The sequence below is a fragment of the Amphiura filiformis genome, chromosome 4 (assembly GCF_039555335.1).
Source record: "Amphiura filiformis chromosome 4, Afil_fr2py, whole genome shotgun sequence".
NCBI lineage: Eukaryota > Metazoa > Echinodermata > Ophiuroidea > Amphilepidida > Amphiuridae > Amphiura > Amphiura filiformis.
Window position 1 is genome coordinate 6,993,066 of NC_092631.1, and position 14,325 is coordinate 7,007,390.

Consider the following 14,325-nt stretch of genomic DNA (forward strand, 5'->3'; position numbering starts at 1 on the left):
TTTGGATAAACTTAAATTCTATGGATTGTTTATTGAAATGCTGGAATGCCACACAACATTGGCATACTCAAGAATCAGTCTTACATAACCAACCACTGTAAATGACACTTAGCTCATCCCTATCAAAGCCAAACCTCTTGCGGGACCTGGATGTCCCACTTGAGGTTGTTCTGAATATAAATGCCAAGGATCTTGGCCTCTGTGACGTATGACAGTGGTTCTGTACCGACACGCAGGTCGCCGGCCTGGGGTTTGTTTTTACTGCAGCAAATCGGGAGGGCCTGACATTTAGAGGGATTTAATTTGAGCAAATTATCCTTGGACCACTCAGTAAACTGATCAAGACCAGATTGTAAAAAAGCTGGATAGTTGTGATCCATTTACATTCTCTGCAAATGTCAGGTCATCTGCGTATTTCCAACAACCAGAACAACAACCAGTTCTGTGCCTTGAGGGGCTCCCTCATGAAGTGGAACATAGCCTGAAAGAGTGTCATTGAAGTGAACACATTGCTGCCTATCATGAAGGAAATCACAAATCCATTGAACGATGGACCCACACATGAATTATTTTCGATGGTATGATCAACTACTAAGTAAGTCAAATGCTTTGAAACAATCTGTTAGGACCACCATTCCAACATTGTGACTTCCTTCTGCCATTTGATACAGGTGGTAAAGAAGACTAACAAGGTAATGGGATGGCGTGACACCTTTAACATTGCATTGACGTTTATTAATTTTATGTTGTATATATATCGTTATGAACACGGCAGAGTGCCGAATACGCAAAATTGCTGTTCTGAGTAAACAGCGTTTGAAAATCGTGGTACCATTCCATTGGTCCTTCTAAAAATTTAGAAGATTCGTGAGCACTCATTTGAAATGTACACGAAATATTGGTATACTTGCATGTTCTGAAATAATCAATATAACCCTCAAAACGCATTTTAACAGCTATTCGGCTTTATGCTGTACCCCTGTGCAGAAAGAGGTCGAATACGCATTCAACTACGTATAAACCATAGCACGCATTCTTGATTTGGGGCTTTTGTGTAGAAATTAGTGGTTGTCCTAAGGCTATGTAGACTTAACTTGTTATATAAGTTATAAATTGTCGTCCATGTAATATTTAGCAAAAACTTGAGGATTTTAAAGCAAAAATAACAATATTGGCCTATATTTTGCGTATGATTTTCGGGGATTTTCCAATGTCACGGGTGCGCACTCACATCAAACCACAGCAATATCATGTGAGGAATGTTTGTACTTATTTTGGTATCACTGGATAGAAGACACCTACAGCTATTACGTAGGTATTAAATATATTAATATAGGACATGTAATATAGAAAATTCATAAGCCAATTCTTTTACCAGCCGAGGTGGAATTTAATCAGGACCTGCGGCTTTGGCCGACTTCAGCAAAAACTTCCTACAAATACAAGTAGCAGGTAAGCAAGCAGCTGCAGGCAGATGACTAAAATTCAAGGGGTCAAGACACTCATTGATTGCATTAGCTTTACCTCTATACCTGCCATGTCCAAGATGAGCTTAGGACTCATCCAGATTCTCATTCACGGTTTACCACCGCGGCAGATTACCTTCGCGGCTACACCTGGTGTAGCCCTGAAGCTACACCTTAATAGGCCTAGAGCTACTCTGAAGCTACTTCGAAGTAGCTACACCTTAGCAAACCCATAGTGGATACAACATATCATAGCTACTTCGCTGTTACTCCATCCACTGTCTGTCTAGAAGCCAACTCCGGTGATACACTAGTGCCAACTTCTGGATACGCCATATCGGAGCTACTCCAATGGTACTCTTAAGAAGCTACTCTGAAGTACATCTGATAGCTGTCAGCCACGAGCCAACCCTGGAGTAACACCGAAGTCAGCTCTGGTGTACAACCGCAGCCAAACGGGTCATTGACCGGCAGCGGTAAACAACTTCGCCCGAGCAGCGTAATCGGCCGCGTACTAGTGCGCGCGATACCTAGCTATTTTAAGCAAAGCGTAACGTTTGTTGTTTTGATTAATTGATTGACCATGTTTGCACGTTTGCATAGGGCGTCATGAATCGTTTTCAGCCACACGGAGCGAGAATCACAGTTGTCGATGTCATGGAGACATTTTGTTTCTATTTAGTGGTTGTTTCCTTTGTAGGAACTTGTTCTTTTGTTTAACGACATCGACTTCTTCTCAATTTGCTTTTAAAATCATTTTTAATCATTATTTAATTTTGTGTTTCTTGTTATGTTTTTAGTTTTGCTAAACTTGAGATCTTTGCGTGACGTTGTTTTTCTGTATTTTAAAGCAAGTGTGCATACTGTGGTTCGCGGTTCTACTTTCCCATGTTGTTTGTTTATTACCAAAGTTTATTACTAGGCCCACAGTTAAAATTTATTCATAATTTATACTTCTTGAATTTCTTGTTTTCACGCCGTTTTCCTAACATTTTGCACCACATTACTTTACTAAAATCGTTTTCTTTAAACTTCCGTGGTCCAGGTAGCGCTGGTGAATTGCGATCGCGTGGAGGTCGCCTACTACGCGCGCCGCCGAAGACCAATGGGTCAGCCGGCTTGTTGTCAAGTGCATTGATCAGCCAATCAGCGTGATTGTTTATTGCTTTTGCATTTACGCTCGTGTACGCGATACGCACAGGCACGACCACGGAAGTTTAAAGAAAACGATTTTAGCAAGTCGTAGGCCTAAGCCTATTATATGCCTACTTGCAATACAGTTTTGATATTTTATATATTTTGGTTAGGCCCTACTAGTCTTTCATCTTTCATTGATGTTATTCGCAGTTTTCATATCTTTTTTACTTGGTTGTTATTCATCTCTTACTTTGACTTACCTATTTGATATGTGTTTTTTCGTTTGTTTGAGTAGGCCGTATTTTGTTTGTTTTTTAAACATTTTTTCTTTGCTTATTATACTTGAATGATTGGTCACTTATTAAAAAGTAAATATTTAAATAACTTACTACACAATTAAATAGTAAATAAGTAAAATATAATACATATAAAGAAATAATAAATATAAAATTAATAATAAATTTAATAAAAGCGTAAACAATAACTGAATAAAAATGGGGTCCTAAAATAAATATTAGATATAAAATGACCAATCATTCAAGTATAATATGCAAAGAAAAATGCTTAAAAACATACAAAATGCAGGCCTACTCAAACAAATGAAAAAACAAGTAAGCAAACAGGTAATCAAATTAAAAAGCTAAATAACAACCAAGTTAATGACAATCATTATCATTCTATTCTATTATCCTAGGCCTACGAGTACTATTCATTTTTTTTAAATTTAGGCCCAAATAATGCACATGTTTACTTATTTACTTTCTTATTTGTGTAGTTTTTACTTGTTAATTTAATTATCTATTTATTTACTTGTTTATTCATTGATAAATTTATTTAGTCAATTATTTAGATTATCAATTTTTCTTACTTTCTTATTTCTGAACTTGGTTATGTATTTATGTAGGCCTATTTACTTGTTTATTATTTTCTATTATTATAATTATATTATTAACATATATTTGAAAAATAATAAAAGAAAGAAAGAACAAAAATCCTTAATATATCCTAATAAAAGCATACAATAAAGCTAAATTGAGAAAATAGCATTAAATCTGGCAACAGATCATCACGCATATTTTTACAGAGTACCTCTAGAGGTACTCCGCTATAGTCTGTCTCTACGGGAGGTACACCGTGGAAAACCGGATAGGAGTAGTCCACAGATTTTTGACTCGCGTTACGGTACACCGCTACAGAGTAGCCCTGGGGGTAATCCGGAGTAGCTCCAGAGTACAATCCAGTGAGAAATTGGATGTGTAGTTGGTAACAACTTTTATCTGCTGGTACCATATTTTCAATTTTCTTTAAATTCCAGATCCAGATTAAGGGCTCAGATATTTAGGGACGATTTCACATATTTTTTGTGGGACCTAAGAGCATATCAGGCATATCGATTTGAATTTGCATTTTGAAAACGAGGAATGTCCTTCTGATATCAAATAATTTTGATTTTTTTTTAATTTGCGATATAATACACATTTTATGGCAAATGATTAAAAATTGATAATTTTTAAATTTAACAGTCCTTGAAGTAAATTGCATAAATCTAATGATGTGTACTTAAAGTGTATGTAGTTTTGATGAAAAGCCATCCATCATATGGAAATTTTGACCTTTTGTATTGAAGATATAGATATTTCTTCCAAAACCACCAAATTTTTTTTTTGTCTTTTGGGGAAAAATGTGTATCTTCAATTGATGGTCAGGTTTTCATCCCAGCTACATACACTTTAAGTAAATATCATTTGATTTATTAAGTTTACTTCGAAGACCTTTTAGTCATACACATACCTTGTTTAGTAACTGCAGCTTCAACTGATGTTTTGTTGACTTCTGCCGGTGTACTTGACTGTTGTTAAATAAAGCAAAATAAAGAAATATCATTAAACAGTTGCCTTTGGATAAACTCAAGTTCTATGGATTGTATTTATGTTTATCTGTAATATTATGTCTGTTGAAATAGTTGAAAACATGAACAAAAACATGCCAGGAGATCCCTCTTATACCTCTTTCAATGGCCAAAACCCACAAGATTCCGGGGACCATGCCAGGGCTTTGCCCCTGGTCTCAGCCAGAGGCCCAAAGGAGGGAAGGCCCTAAGGAGGGACACTGGACCCCACTCATGAGACACAATGCTCTATTTGGTTAGTGGCACTTTATGTTATTTAATTTATTAATGTGGCACTTCATCAATTTGAGAATGCCTTGGGTGGTTTATTGGGGGATATTATTTAACATTGATATTCATATTCTACAAGAATAAATTCACCTTAGGAAAACTTGCGTGTGTCAAGGTCGAATTTTTCTGGTTTTATATTGCAATAATATTAAATAGTACCATGCTTCGCATTTTGTATTTTTATTTAGTGTTTAAAAAATTTGCAAATTAACAAATTTTATATGACAAAACATTGTTGGTAGATGAGCATCACATACCAGGGTTGCCAAAAATTTTCAGCCCAAATGGTGTTTCAAAATAATTGAAAAGTCACCCAATATTTTTATATAAACCATTGGTTTCTATGGCTTAGGGAAGTACCAGAATTCATGTTAGCCAATGTCTAAAATTCACCCTTTTTATCTTAACCATCAATTGGTGTTTACAGGACAAGAAATTGTTGCGGTTAAAATCTTCAAAAGTCGTCCTGGGCTATTAATCGCGGGTTTGGCAACCCTGTCACTGACCTGAGTGAACCAAACTAGTTACGTAACATGGCAAATACAGGGTTGCCAACAATTATCAGCACAAATCGCGGGTCAAATAATTGAAATGCCCATATATTTCTTAAACATTGGTTTTTATGGGATATGAACTACTAGAAATCGCGGTAGCCAATGTTGAAAAGTCGTCCAATTTTTTTCTTAACCATTGGTTTCTATAGGACAGGAAATTGTCAAGTCGCGGGGAAACCTTAGGGCTCATATTGAAATACCCTACCACGTTTTCACACAAAAAGAAGGCAGGATTCCCCTCGCTAAGCGCGCGCCTTAGGAAAGCTCGGTCATAAAACGGATGGATTATATGCATCAGTGATACACCCTGCCTTTTGAAGTGGTCCATGACGAATGGGAAGAAAACAAACTGACTATGGCTCATCGCACAACCCAGGAAAGCGCGCTCCTAATTTAAGGGTGGTCTTAACCCTGGAATTATGGAAACTTTCGGGCTTCATAACTGCTAAATTATTAGTCTAAAGAATATAAAAGTATACATTTTAGACTGGAAATGACTTGCTGAATTCATCTGTGAGGTCCAATTTGGGCCAAAATGCTCATTTTGAGAAAATCCCAAAAAACGGTTTTTTGGCCCAAATTTTTAGTAGCGTAACAAAAAAATTGTTTGGCCAAAAATTTTTTTTATTAATTTTTAAAAACTAGATAAAAATATCTAGGGACCGTTTTTTTATTTTTTTTAATTTTGACCAACTTTGAGAAATTTGCACCAAAAATGGTCAAAAAATGCAAAATTGTCAAAAAAATCATAAAAAGCCTGATTTTCAGCCCAAATTTCAAATATTTTTGGTGAAGTTGGTCAAAATTCAAAAAATGAAAAACGGTCCCTAGATATTTTTATCTAGTTTTTAAAATTAATAAAAAAAAATTTTGGCGAAACAATTTTTTTGTTACGTTACTAAAATTTGGGCCAAAAACCCGCTTTTTTTGGGATTTTCTCCAAAATGAGCATTTTAGTCCAAATTGGACCTCACAGATGAATTCATCAAGTCATTTCCATTCTAAAAATGTATACTTTTATATTGTTTAGACTAATAATTTAGCAGTTATGAGGCCCGAAAGTGTTCATAATTCCAGGGTTCAGACCAACCTTAAGTGGCTAATTGCAGTGTTATAATCACACAGGATTTTAACAAAAGAAGGCTAGCACAGGAAAGCTGCAGGATGGCGCACACCTTCTTGTGTAAGGGAATTTCAATATGAGCCCTTAAAAATGCGTCATACTGGGCTATTAAATCGTGGGTTTGGCAACCCTATGAACGAATGTTGACATTGTGTTAAAGTGGTTAAATACAAAGTTATATTTCATTTCAAATATTTTTTTTCACAATTTCAAAACAAAAACCACATCTTTTCTTACAACAACGTGCATCAAGGTGGAGGCGTTATGATTGACGCTCAATTACAATCTACAAAAAGGTATGAAGATTTCAAATCCATTCTGTGCAACTAACAAACCCTCTCTACCTCTATTATCTCAAAGTCAAACTATATGATACTTCTTGCATTGGTTATTCCAATGGCACAGAGAGACAAGCAATACAAAGAAAATGAACATTGGGCTCATACAAGGTTCTGAACAGAAATATCACATGCAGACCAAGACAACACAAAGACCTAATCCAATCAATCAAAACACACCAACCAGAATCATGCATGGCTCCCCTTCCAAAACCCAAGTACCGAGGACTGTGAATGCAGAGAACTGCAAAAGCTGAGAACCACTCTAGTTGCTCTTTAAGTTGGTGCATTTTTCGTATGTCGCACTGCAATAAAAAGATCAGTCATGAACGATTGTTTCTTTTTACGCATCGTTATTTGGTTGTGAAAACGCTGCTTCACAAATCAAAATTAGAAAGGGTTTATGCTATTGGATGGTTTATTGGGGGAGATTATTTAACATTGATATTCATATTCTTCAAGAATAAATTCACTTAAGGAATCGGATATTAACATTTGCACTGTATTTCTTGTGGATGTTGAGAGTACACCAGGCATATCGAATTGCATTCTGAATACTAAGAATCCTTCTGATATCAAATAATTTAGATTTTTTTGACATTCGCGATATAATACAAATTTTATGACAAATTATTAAAATTAGATATTTTTTAAATTTTTGAGTTAAACAGTCCTCGAAGTAAAATTTATAAATCTAATGATATGTTCTTAAAGTGTATGTAGCTGGGATGAAAAAGGAAAAATTTTTGTGTGTGTTTTGGGTGAAAAAAATCCATATCTTTGATATGAAAGGTCAAAATTTTCAATTGATTGTCGGCTTTTCATCCCAGCTACATACACTTTTAGGGGTGGGGTATGATCGTTTGGACAGTATTTTTTGTGGGACATGAGAGCACATCAGACATATCGAATTGCATTCTGAATACGAAGAATGTCCTTCTGATATCAAATAATTTTTATTTTTTGAAATTCGCGATATAATACACATTTTATGGCAAATGATTAAAAATTGATATTTTTGATATTTAACAGTCCTAAATTATTTGAAGCTCAATGAACTGGAGCATGATGCAAATGTGGGTCTTAAGAAACTGTCGGAGAGCCTGAAAAAGGGACCCTTGATCGCTGCACATACTTGTACACCTTTACATGTGAGTGACCCGCCGGGGTTGGGGGACATGTCCCCCTAACTTTTTCCATGTGGGGATATCCCCCTAGAAATCCTAATAGAAGTAAAAAATAAAGCAATAAATGCCGTGTGCATCTTCCTTTTTAGCCTGAAAAACACTGTGTTCAATTTTTTTGGCCAAACTTGGGTCAAACATTGCCAAAGTTTGCCCCCAAATGTCCATCTCAAATAGGCACAAAACGTATCATCCCTATTACCTATTACCCTTATAAACCTAAACAATTTATTCCGGAAATGACATTGTATTCTTCATATTGCTACGATGGCTGAAATTAGCCCTAGCCTGATCCCTCAGACTGGAAAAAAATATAGGCTGACCGTCATTATTTTTTGCGACTGGCCCTCGAAGTCTATGATGTCTGGGAATTACTTAATTTACCTGCAAAATCATGACAGTGTTTCTGTATAGAAAAGACTGCTTTTAAGCAGTCTTTAATGATTTTAAAAATCATTAAAAAATACTCGATCTCTCCCATCTGTGGTACACTTGCAGGATTTAATATTACTAACCATGACCAATCCAAATTTAGCTAAAGTTATGCATATTTCTGCTCATTTTAATGCTTACTTTAGGCCATCTATGGGTTTTTCTGAGAAATGCATTCAGGGCACACAATCAGTATAATACTATTTGGTGGTGAGAAATCTGAAGCCATTCAGCTCCCCTGTTTAAACAATACAATCTCAAATGTAAAGGTGCCTGTGTCATTTCAGGCTGTCCACCTCTTGAGCATATTGTGCCAGAATTCATGTTAGCCAATGTCTAAAATTCACCCTTTTTATCTTAACCATCAATTGGTGTTTACAGGACAAGAAATTGTTGCGGTTAAAATCTTCAAAAGTCGTCCTGGGCTATTAATCGCGGGTTTGGCAACCCTGTCACTGACCTGAGTGAACCAAACTAGTTACGTAACATGGCAAATACAGGGTTGCCAACAATTATCAGCACAAATCGCGGGTCAAATAATTGAAATGCCCATATATTTCTTAAACATTGGTTTTTATGGGATATGAACTACTAGAAATCGCGGTAGCCAATGTTGAAAAGTCGTCCAATTTTTTTCTTAACCATTGGTTTCTATAGGACAGGAAATTGTCAAAAGTCGCGGGGAAACCTTAGGGCTCATATTGAAATACCCTACCACGTTTTCACACAGAAAGAAGGCAGGATTCCCCTCGCTAAGCGCGCGCCTTAGGAAAGCTCGGTCATAAAACGGATGGATTATATGCATCAGTGATACACCCTGCCTTTTGAAGTGGTCCATGACGAATGGGAAGAAAACAAACTGACTATGGCTAATCGCACAACCCAGGAAAGCGCGCTCCTAATTTAAGTGGCTAATTGCAGTGTTATAATCACACAGGATTTTAACAAAAGAAGGCTAGCACAGGAAAGCTGCAGGATGGCGCACACCTTCTTGTGTAAGGGGATTTCAATATGAGCCCTTAAAAATGCGTCATACTGGGCTATTAAATCGTGGGTTTGGCAACCCTATGAACGAATGTTGACATTGTGTTAAAGTGGTTAAATACAAAGTTATATTTCATTTCAAATATTTTTTTTTCACAATTTCAAAACAAAAAGCACATCTTTTCTTACAACAACGTGCATCAAGGTGGAGGCGTTATGATTGACGCTCAATTACAATCTACAAAAAGGTATGAAGATTTCAAATCCATTATGTGCAACTAACAAACCCTCTCTACCTCTATTATCTCAAAATCAAACTATATGATACTTCTTGCATTGGTTATTCCAATGGCACAGAGAGACAAGCAATACAAAGAAAAAAACCATTGGGCTTTATACAAGGTTCTGAACAGAAATATCACATGCAGACCAAGACAACACAAAGACCTAATCCAATCAATCAAAACACACCAACCAGAATCATGCATGGCTCCCCTTCCAAAACCCAAGTACCGAGGACTGTGAATGCAGAGAACTGCAAAAGCTGAGAACCACTCTAGTTGCTCTTTAAGTTGGTGCATTTTTCAGATGTCGCACTGCAATAAAAAGATCAGTCATGAACGATTGTTTCTTTTTAAGCATCGTTATTTGGTTGTGAAAACGCTGCTTCACAAATCAAAATTAGAAAGGGTTTATGCTATTGGATGGTTTATTGGGGGAGATTATTTAACATTGATATTCATATTCTTCAAGAATAAATTCACTTAAGGAATCGGATATTAACATTTGCACTGTATTTCTTGTGGATGTTGAGAGTACACCAGGCATATCGAATTGCATTCTGAATACTAAGAATGTCCTTCTGATATCAAATAATTTCGATTTTTTTGACATTCGCGATATAATACAAATTTTATGACAAATTATTAAAATTAGATATTTTTAAAATTTTTGAGTTAAACAGTCCTCGAAGTAAAATTTATAAATCTAATGATATGTTCTTAAAGTGTATGTAGCTGGGATGAAAAAGGATAATTTTTTTTGTGTGTTTTGGGTGAAAAAAATCCATATCTTTGATATGAAAGGTCAAAATTTTCAATTGATTGTCGGCTTTTCATCCCAGCTACATACACTTTTAGGGGTGGGGTATGATCGTTTGGACAATATTTTTGTGGGACATGAGAGCACATCAGACATATCAAATTGCATTCTGAATACGAAGAATGTCCTTCTGATATCAAATAATTTTTATTTTTGAAATTCGCAATATAATACACATTTTATGGCAAATGATTAAAAATTGATATTTTTGATATTTAACAGTCCTAAATTATTTGAAGCTCAATGAACTGGATCATGATGCAAATGTGGGTCTTAAGAAACTGTCGGAGAGCCTGAAAAAGGGACCCTTGATCGCTGCACATACTTGTACACCTTTACATGTGAGTGAACACGCGGGGTTGGGGACATGTCCCCTAACTTTTTCCATGTGGGGATATCCCCTAGAAATCCTAATAGAAGTAAAAAATAAAGCAATAAATGCCGTGTGCATCTTCCTTTTTAGCCTGAAAAACACTGTGTTCAATTTTTTTGGCCAAACTTGGGTCAAACATTGCCAAAGTTTGCCCCCAAATGTCCATCTCAAATAGGCACAAAACGTATCATCCCTATTACCTATTACCCTTATAAACCTAAACAATTTATTCCGGAAATGATATTGTATTCTTCATATTGCTACGATGGCTGAAATTAGCCCTAGCCTGATCCCTCAGACTGGAAAAAAATATAGGCTGACCGTCATTATTTTTTTTGCGACTGGCCCTCGAAGTCTATGATGTCTGGGAATTACTTAATTTACCTGCAAAATCATGACAGTGTTTCTGTATAGAAAAGACTGCTTTTAAGCAGTCTTTAATGATTTTAAAAAATCATTAAAAAATACTTGATCTCTCCCATCCATCTGTGGTACACTTGCAGGATTTAATATTACTAACCATGACCAATCCAAATTTAGCTAAAGTTATGCATATTTCTGCTCATTTTAATGCTTACTTTAGGCCATCTATGGGTTTTTCTGAGAAATGCATTCAGGGCACACAATCGTATAATACTATTTGGTGGTGAGAAATCTGAAGCCATTCAGCTCCCCTGTTTAAACAATACAATCTCAAATGTAAAGGTGCCTGTGTCATTTCAGGCTGTCCACCTCTTGAGCATATTGTGCATTTTTGTGGTTTTTTTTTTTTTGATGTAATAAAGTTTATCTTATCTTACCTTCTTATGGAAAAAACCCTTGCCTCTACTCATCAGTTGCTTCAGAACCTGATTTAAAGAAAAAATTAATACAAAAGTATGTGTATGAGCTGTCTGAGCAGCACCTATAATTTGGTAAATAACTTTTTAAATAACATAAAATCAAACACTTTTTAAATCAAACACTTAAAAGTGTTTGATTTTGTGTTATTTTTTATTTTTATTTTGATTTGATTTTGATTTGATTTTGATTTTGTGTTAGATTTTTTAAAAATCTTATAACAGAGCATAGTTTTTGTGCTACAGCTGATAATTCCTTTAACCGTCTTGCTCTTGTTCAGTGCTTCTACACTGGCGGAAGATTATGGCCATTGAGCAGAAAAAATTGAACAAAATCCTGTCCAATCTGATAGAAATGAAAGTTGCAATATCCAAATTAGAAAAACTATGGTCTCGGTTTCAACTAGCTAGGCTGTAGAATATTGAACAAAGACTTAACCAAACAATTTGGCTGATGAAACTGTTGAACATTCACCAGATGATCATGATGAGGTACATGAAAATGGACAAACGTCCGATGGAACTAATCAGCTTGATAGGGGATTCTTTTTTCCATCTAGCCTACCTACTTGAGTAGACACACAGGTAGAAATTGTGGCTATTTAGGATGCAGTCAAATATATAAAACTGTCTGTCGATCTCTGTCTGAATGATCAAGCAAGGGATACGTTATAAGGATCAGCAAATTCTTTCATGTTTGTCAAGATCAGTGAGATTTGTTGAATCCAGCATGAAAGTCTTAGGCACTCTAAGACCCGAAAAAGAGCTAACATAAATTGAGTTTCAAGATTTGTATCAAGTACAATAAGCGCACATCAGATATCTCCAAGATGAGTATGCATCTCTCATTGCAAAACAAATGTGACAATTAAACTGCTCAGATATTCTATTCGTTATAGTACAATACATCAGGGCTTGGATAAAAGGACAGACTGTATCCTTATCACTCCTACCAGTGCCTCTGTCAGATCACTGCAGGGTCAGTCCATGTCGAAACAGATTGAGTGTACACCCACCCTCTTGGATTTTGCTCTCCTTTGGCTCAGGGGTACCTTTCATGGATCCCTAGGTGAGGTCACAAGAAAAAAATTCAAATTCCATTTCGTTTCTTGAATGGCGGGCAATCAAAGTTTGGCGACCTCAACCAAAATTGTGAATTTAAAGGGTCCAAATGACAAAGTGCTCTCTTTGAGGGGCACTTTCTTCTTAATTGAATCAGTTGTGATCCTCTTTTTGAATGTGGTCACTCACTGGCTGTGTCTGAAATACCTAATGCCAAAAAGATAGATTTGAATTTCGTTGGGATTTCAGAGGGGTCAAAATCAGCACTTCGTACTGTTCAATCAAATTATCTTGATTTTGAAGGACCCATGATAATGTCACAGTGCACTTATAGGTCCTAATTATGTTCAGAATGGATTAACCATATGCCAATGTCTATGAGCAATTCAAAAAAAAGAGAAATTTCTAGACCCCTACAGAATTTTAGGCCACCCCTAAAGTGGTTCAGCCACAAATGGCACTTAAAGTCGGCAAATTTTGACCCCTAATAACTTTAGGTGTACACCAGATATGAATTTCTAGTCTTTTGCATCTGAAAGAATGTAGTTTAATGTTACTAGGAACATAAGATTTGTTTTGTATTTTTTTGTGTTTTAGTATTAAGTTGACGCTTTCAAAAATAGTCATTTTTGCCTAACATACCATGCATACAGGATCACGGTACAAAATGCCAATTTTAGTATGATATTTTTTTATATTTTTGATCACTTTATAGCCATTTGTATTATTTATCCTGATATTTCAAGTTGCTCTTGAGTCAAGTAATAAGAAAAACTACTTTCTAATCCTCTGTATGGATTTTTAAGGGGTCAAAATGCACTTCCTGGCAACGATGCACATGCAAAGTACAGGTTATGGGGTCAAATTTTCAGAATGCTCCCAATTATGTCAAGTAATATATCAAATTACTCAGTATGGTCATGAGGATTCCAAAATGTATAGTTTGTTATGTGTCAGACCTTTCAGGAGGGCGCTATGACGAAAAATGTTCATAGGTCAACGACCTTTTGAAAGTATCAAAACACAAAAATACAAAACAAATCTTATGTTCCTAGTAACATTAGACTGCATTCTTTCAGATGCAAAAGACTAGAAATTCATATCTGGTGTACACCTAAAGTTATTAGGTGTCAAAATTTTTCCGATTTTAAGCGCCATTTGTGGCTGAACCACTTTAGGGGGCCTAAAATTCTGTAGGGGTCTAGAAATTTCTCTTTTTTGAATTGCTCATAGACATTGGCACATGGTTAATCCATTCTGAACATAATTAGGACCTATAAGTGCACTGTGGCATTATCATGGGTCCTTCAAAATCAAAGATAATTTGATTGAACAGTATGAAGTGCTGATTTTGACCCCTCTGAAATCCCAACGAAATTCAAATCAATCTTTTTTTGGCATTAGGCATTTCAGACACAGCCAGTGAGTGACCACATTCAAAAAGAGGGTCACAACTGATTTAATTAAGAAGAAAATGCCTCTCAAAGAGAGCGCGTTGTCATTTGGACACCTTAAATTCCCAATTTTGGTCAAGGTCGCCAAACTTAGATGGC

General features: G+C 35.9%; 1 protein-coding gene and 1 long non-coding RNA gene across 2 annotated transcripts in view; both read right to left on the minus strand.

Annotated features, from left to right (window-relative positions):
• Window positions 1-14,325, minus strand: part of LOC140149662 (uncharacterized) — a 102,490-nt gene that overhangs the window by 20,369 nt on the left and 67,796 nt on the right. The window contains exons 19-20 of the mRNA XM_072171740.1: window positions 11,672-11,719; window positions 4,395-4,452 (exon numbers count right to left, since the gene is read on the minus strand). Coding sequence (XP_072027841.1) covers window positions 4,395-4,452; window positions 11,672-11,719 — 106 coding nt within the window. The remainder of the gene's footprint in view (window positions 1-4,394; window positions 4,453-11,671; window positions 11,720-14,325) is intronic.
• Window positions 9,102-9,427, minus strand: LOC140149681 (uncharacterized). Its single transcript, XR_011858698.1, has 2 exons — window positions 9,347-9,427; window positions 9,102-9,234 (listed from the first exon to the last, which is right to left on the minus strand). It is a non-coding gene; the product is annotated as an uncharacterized lncRNA (long non-coding RNA).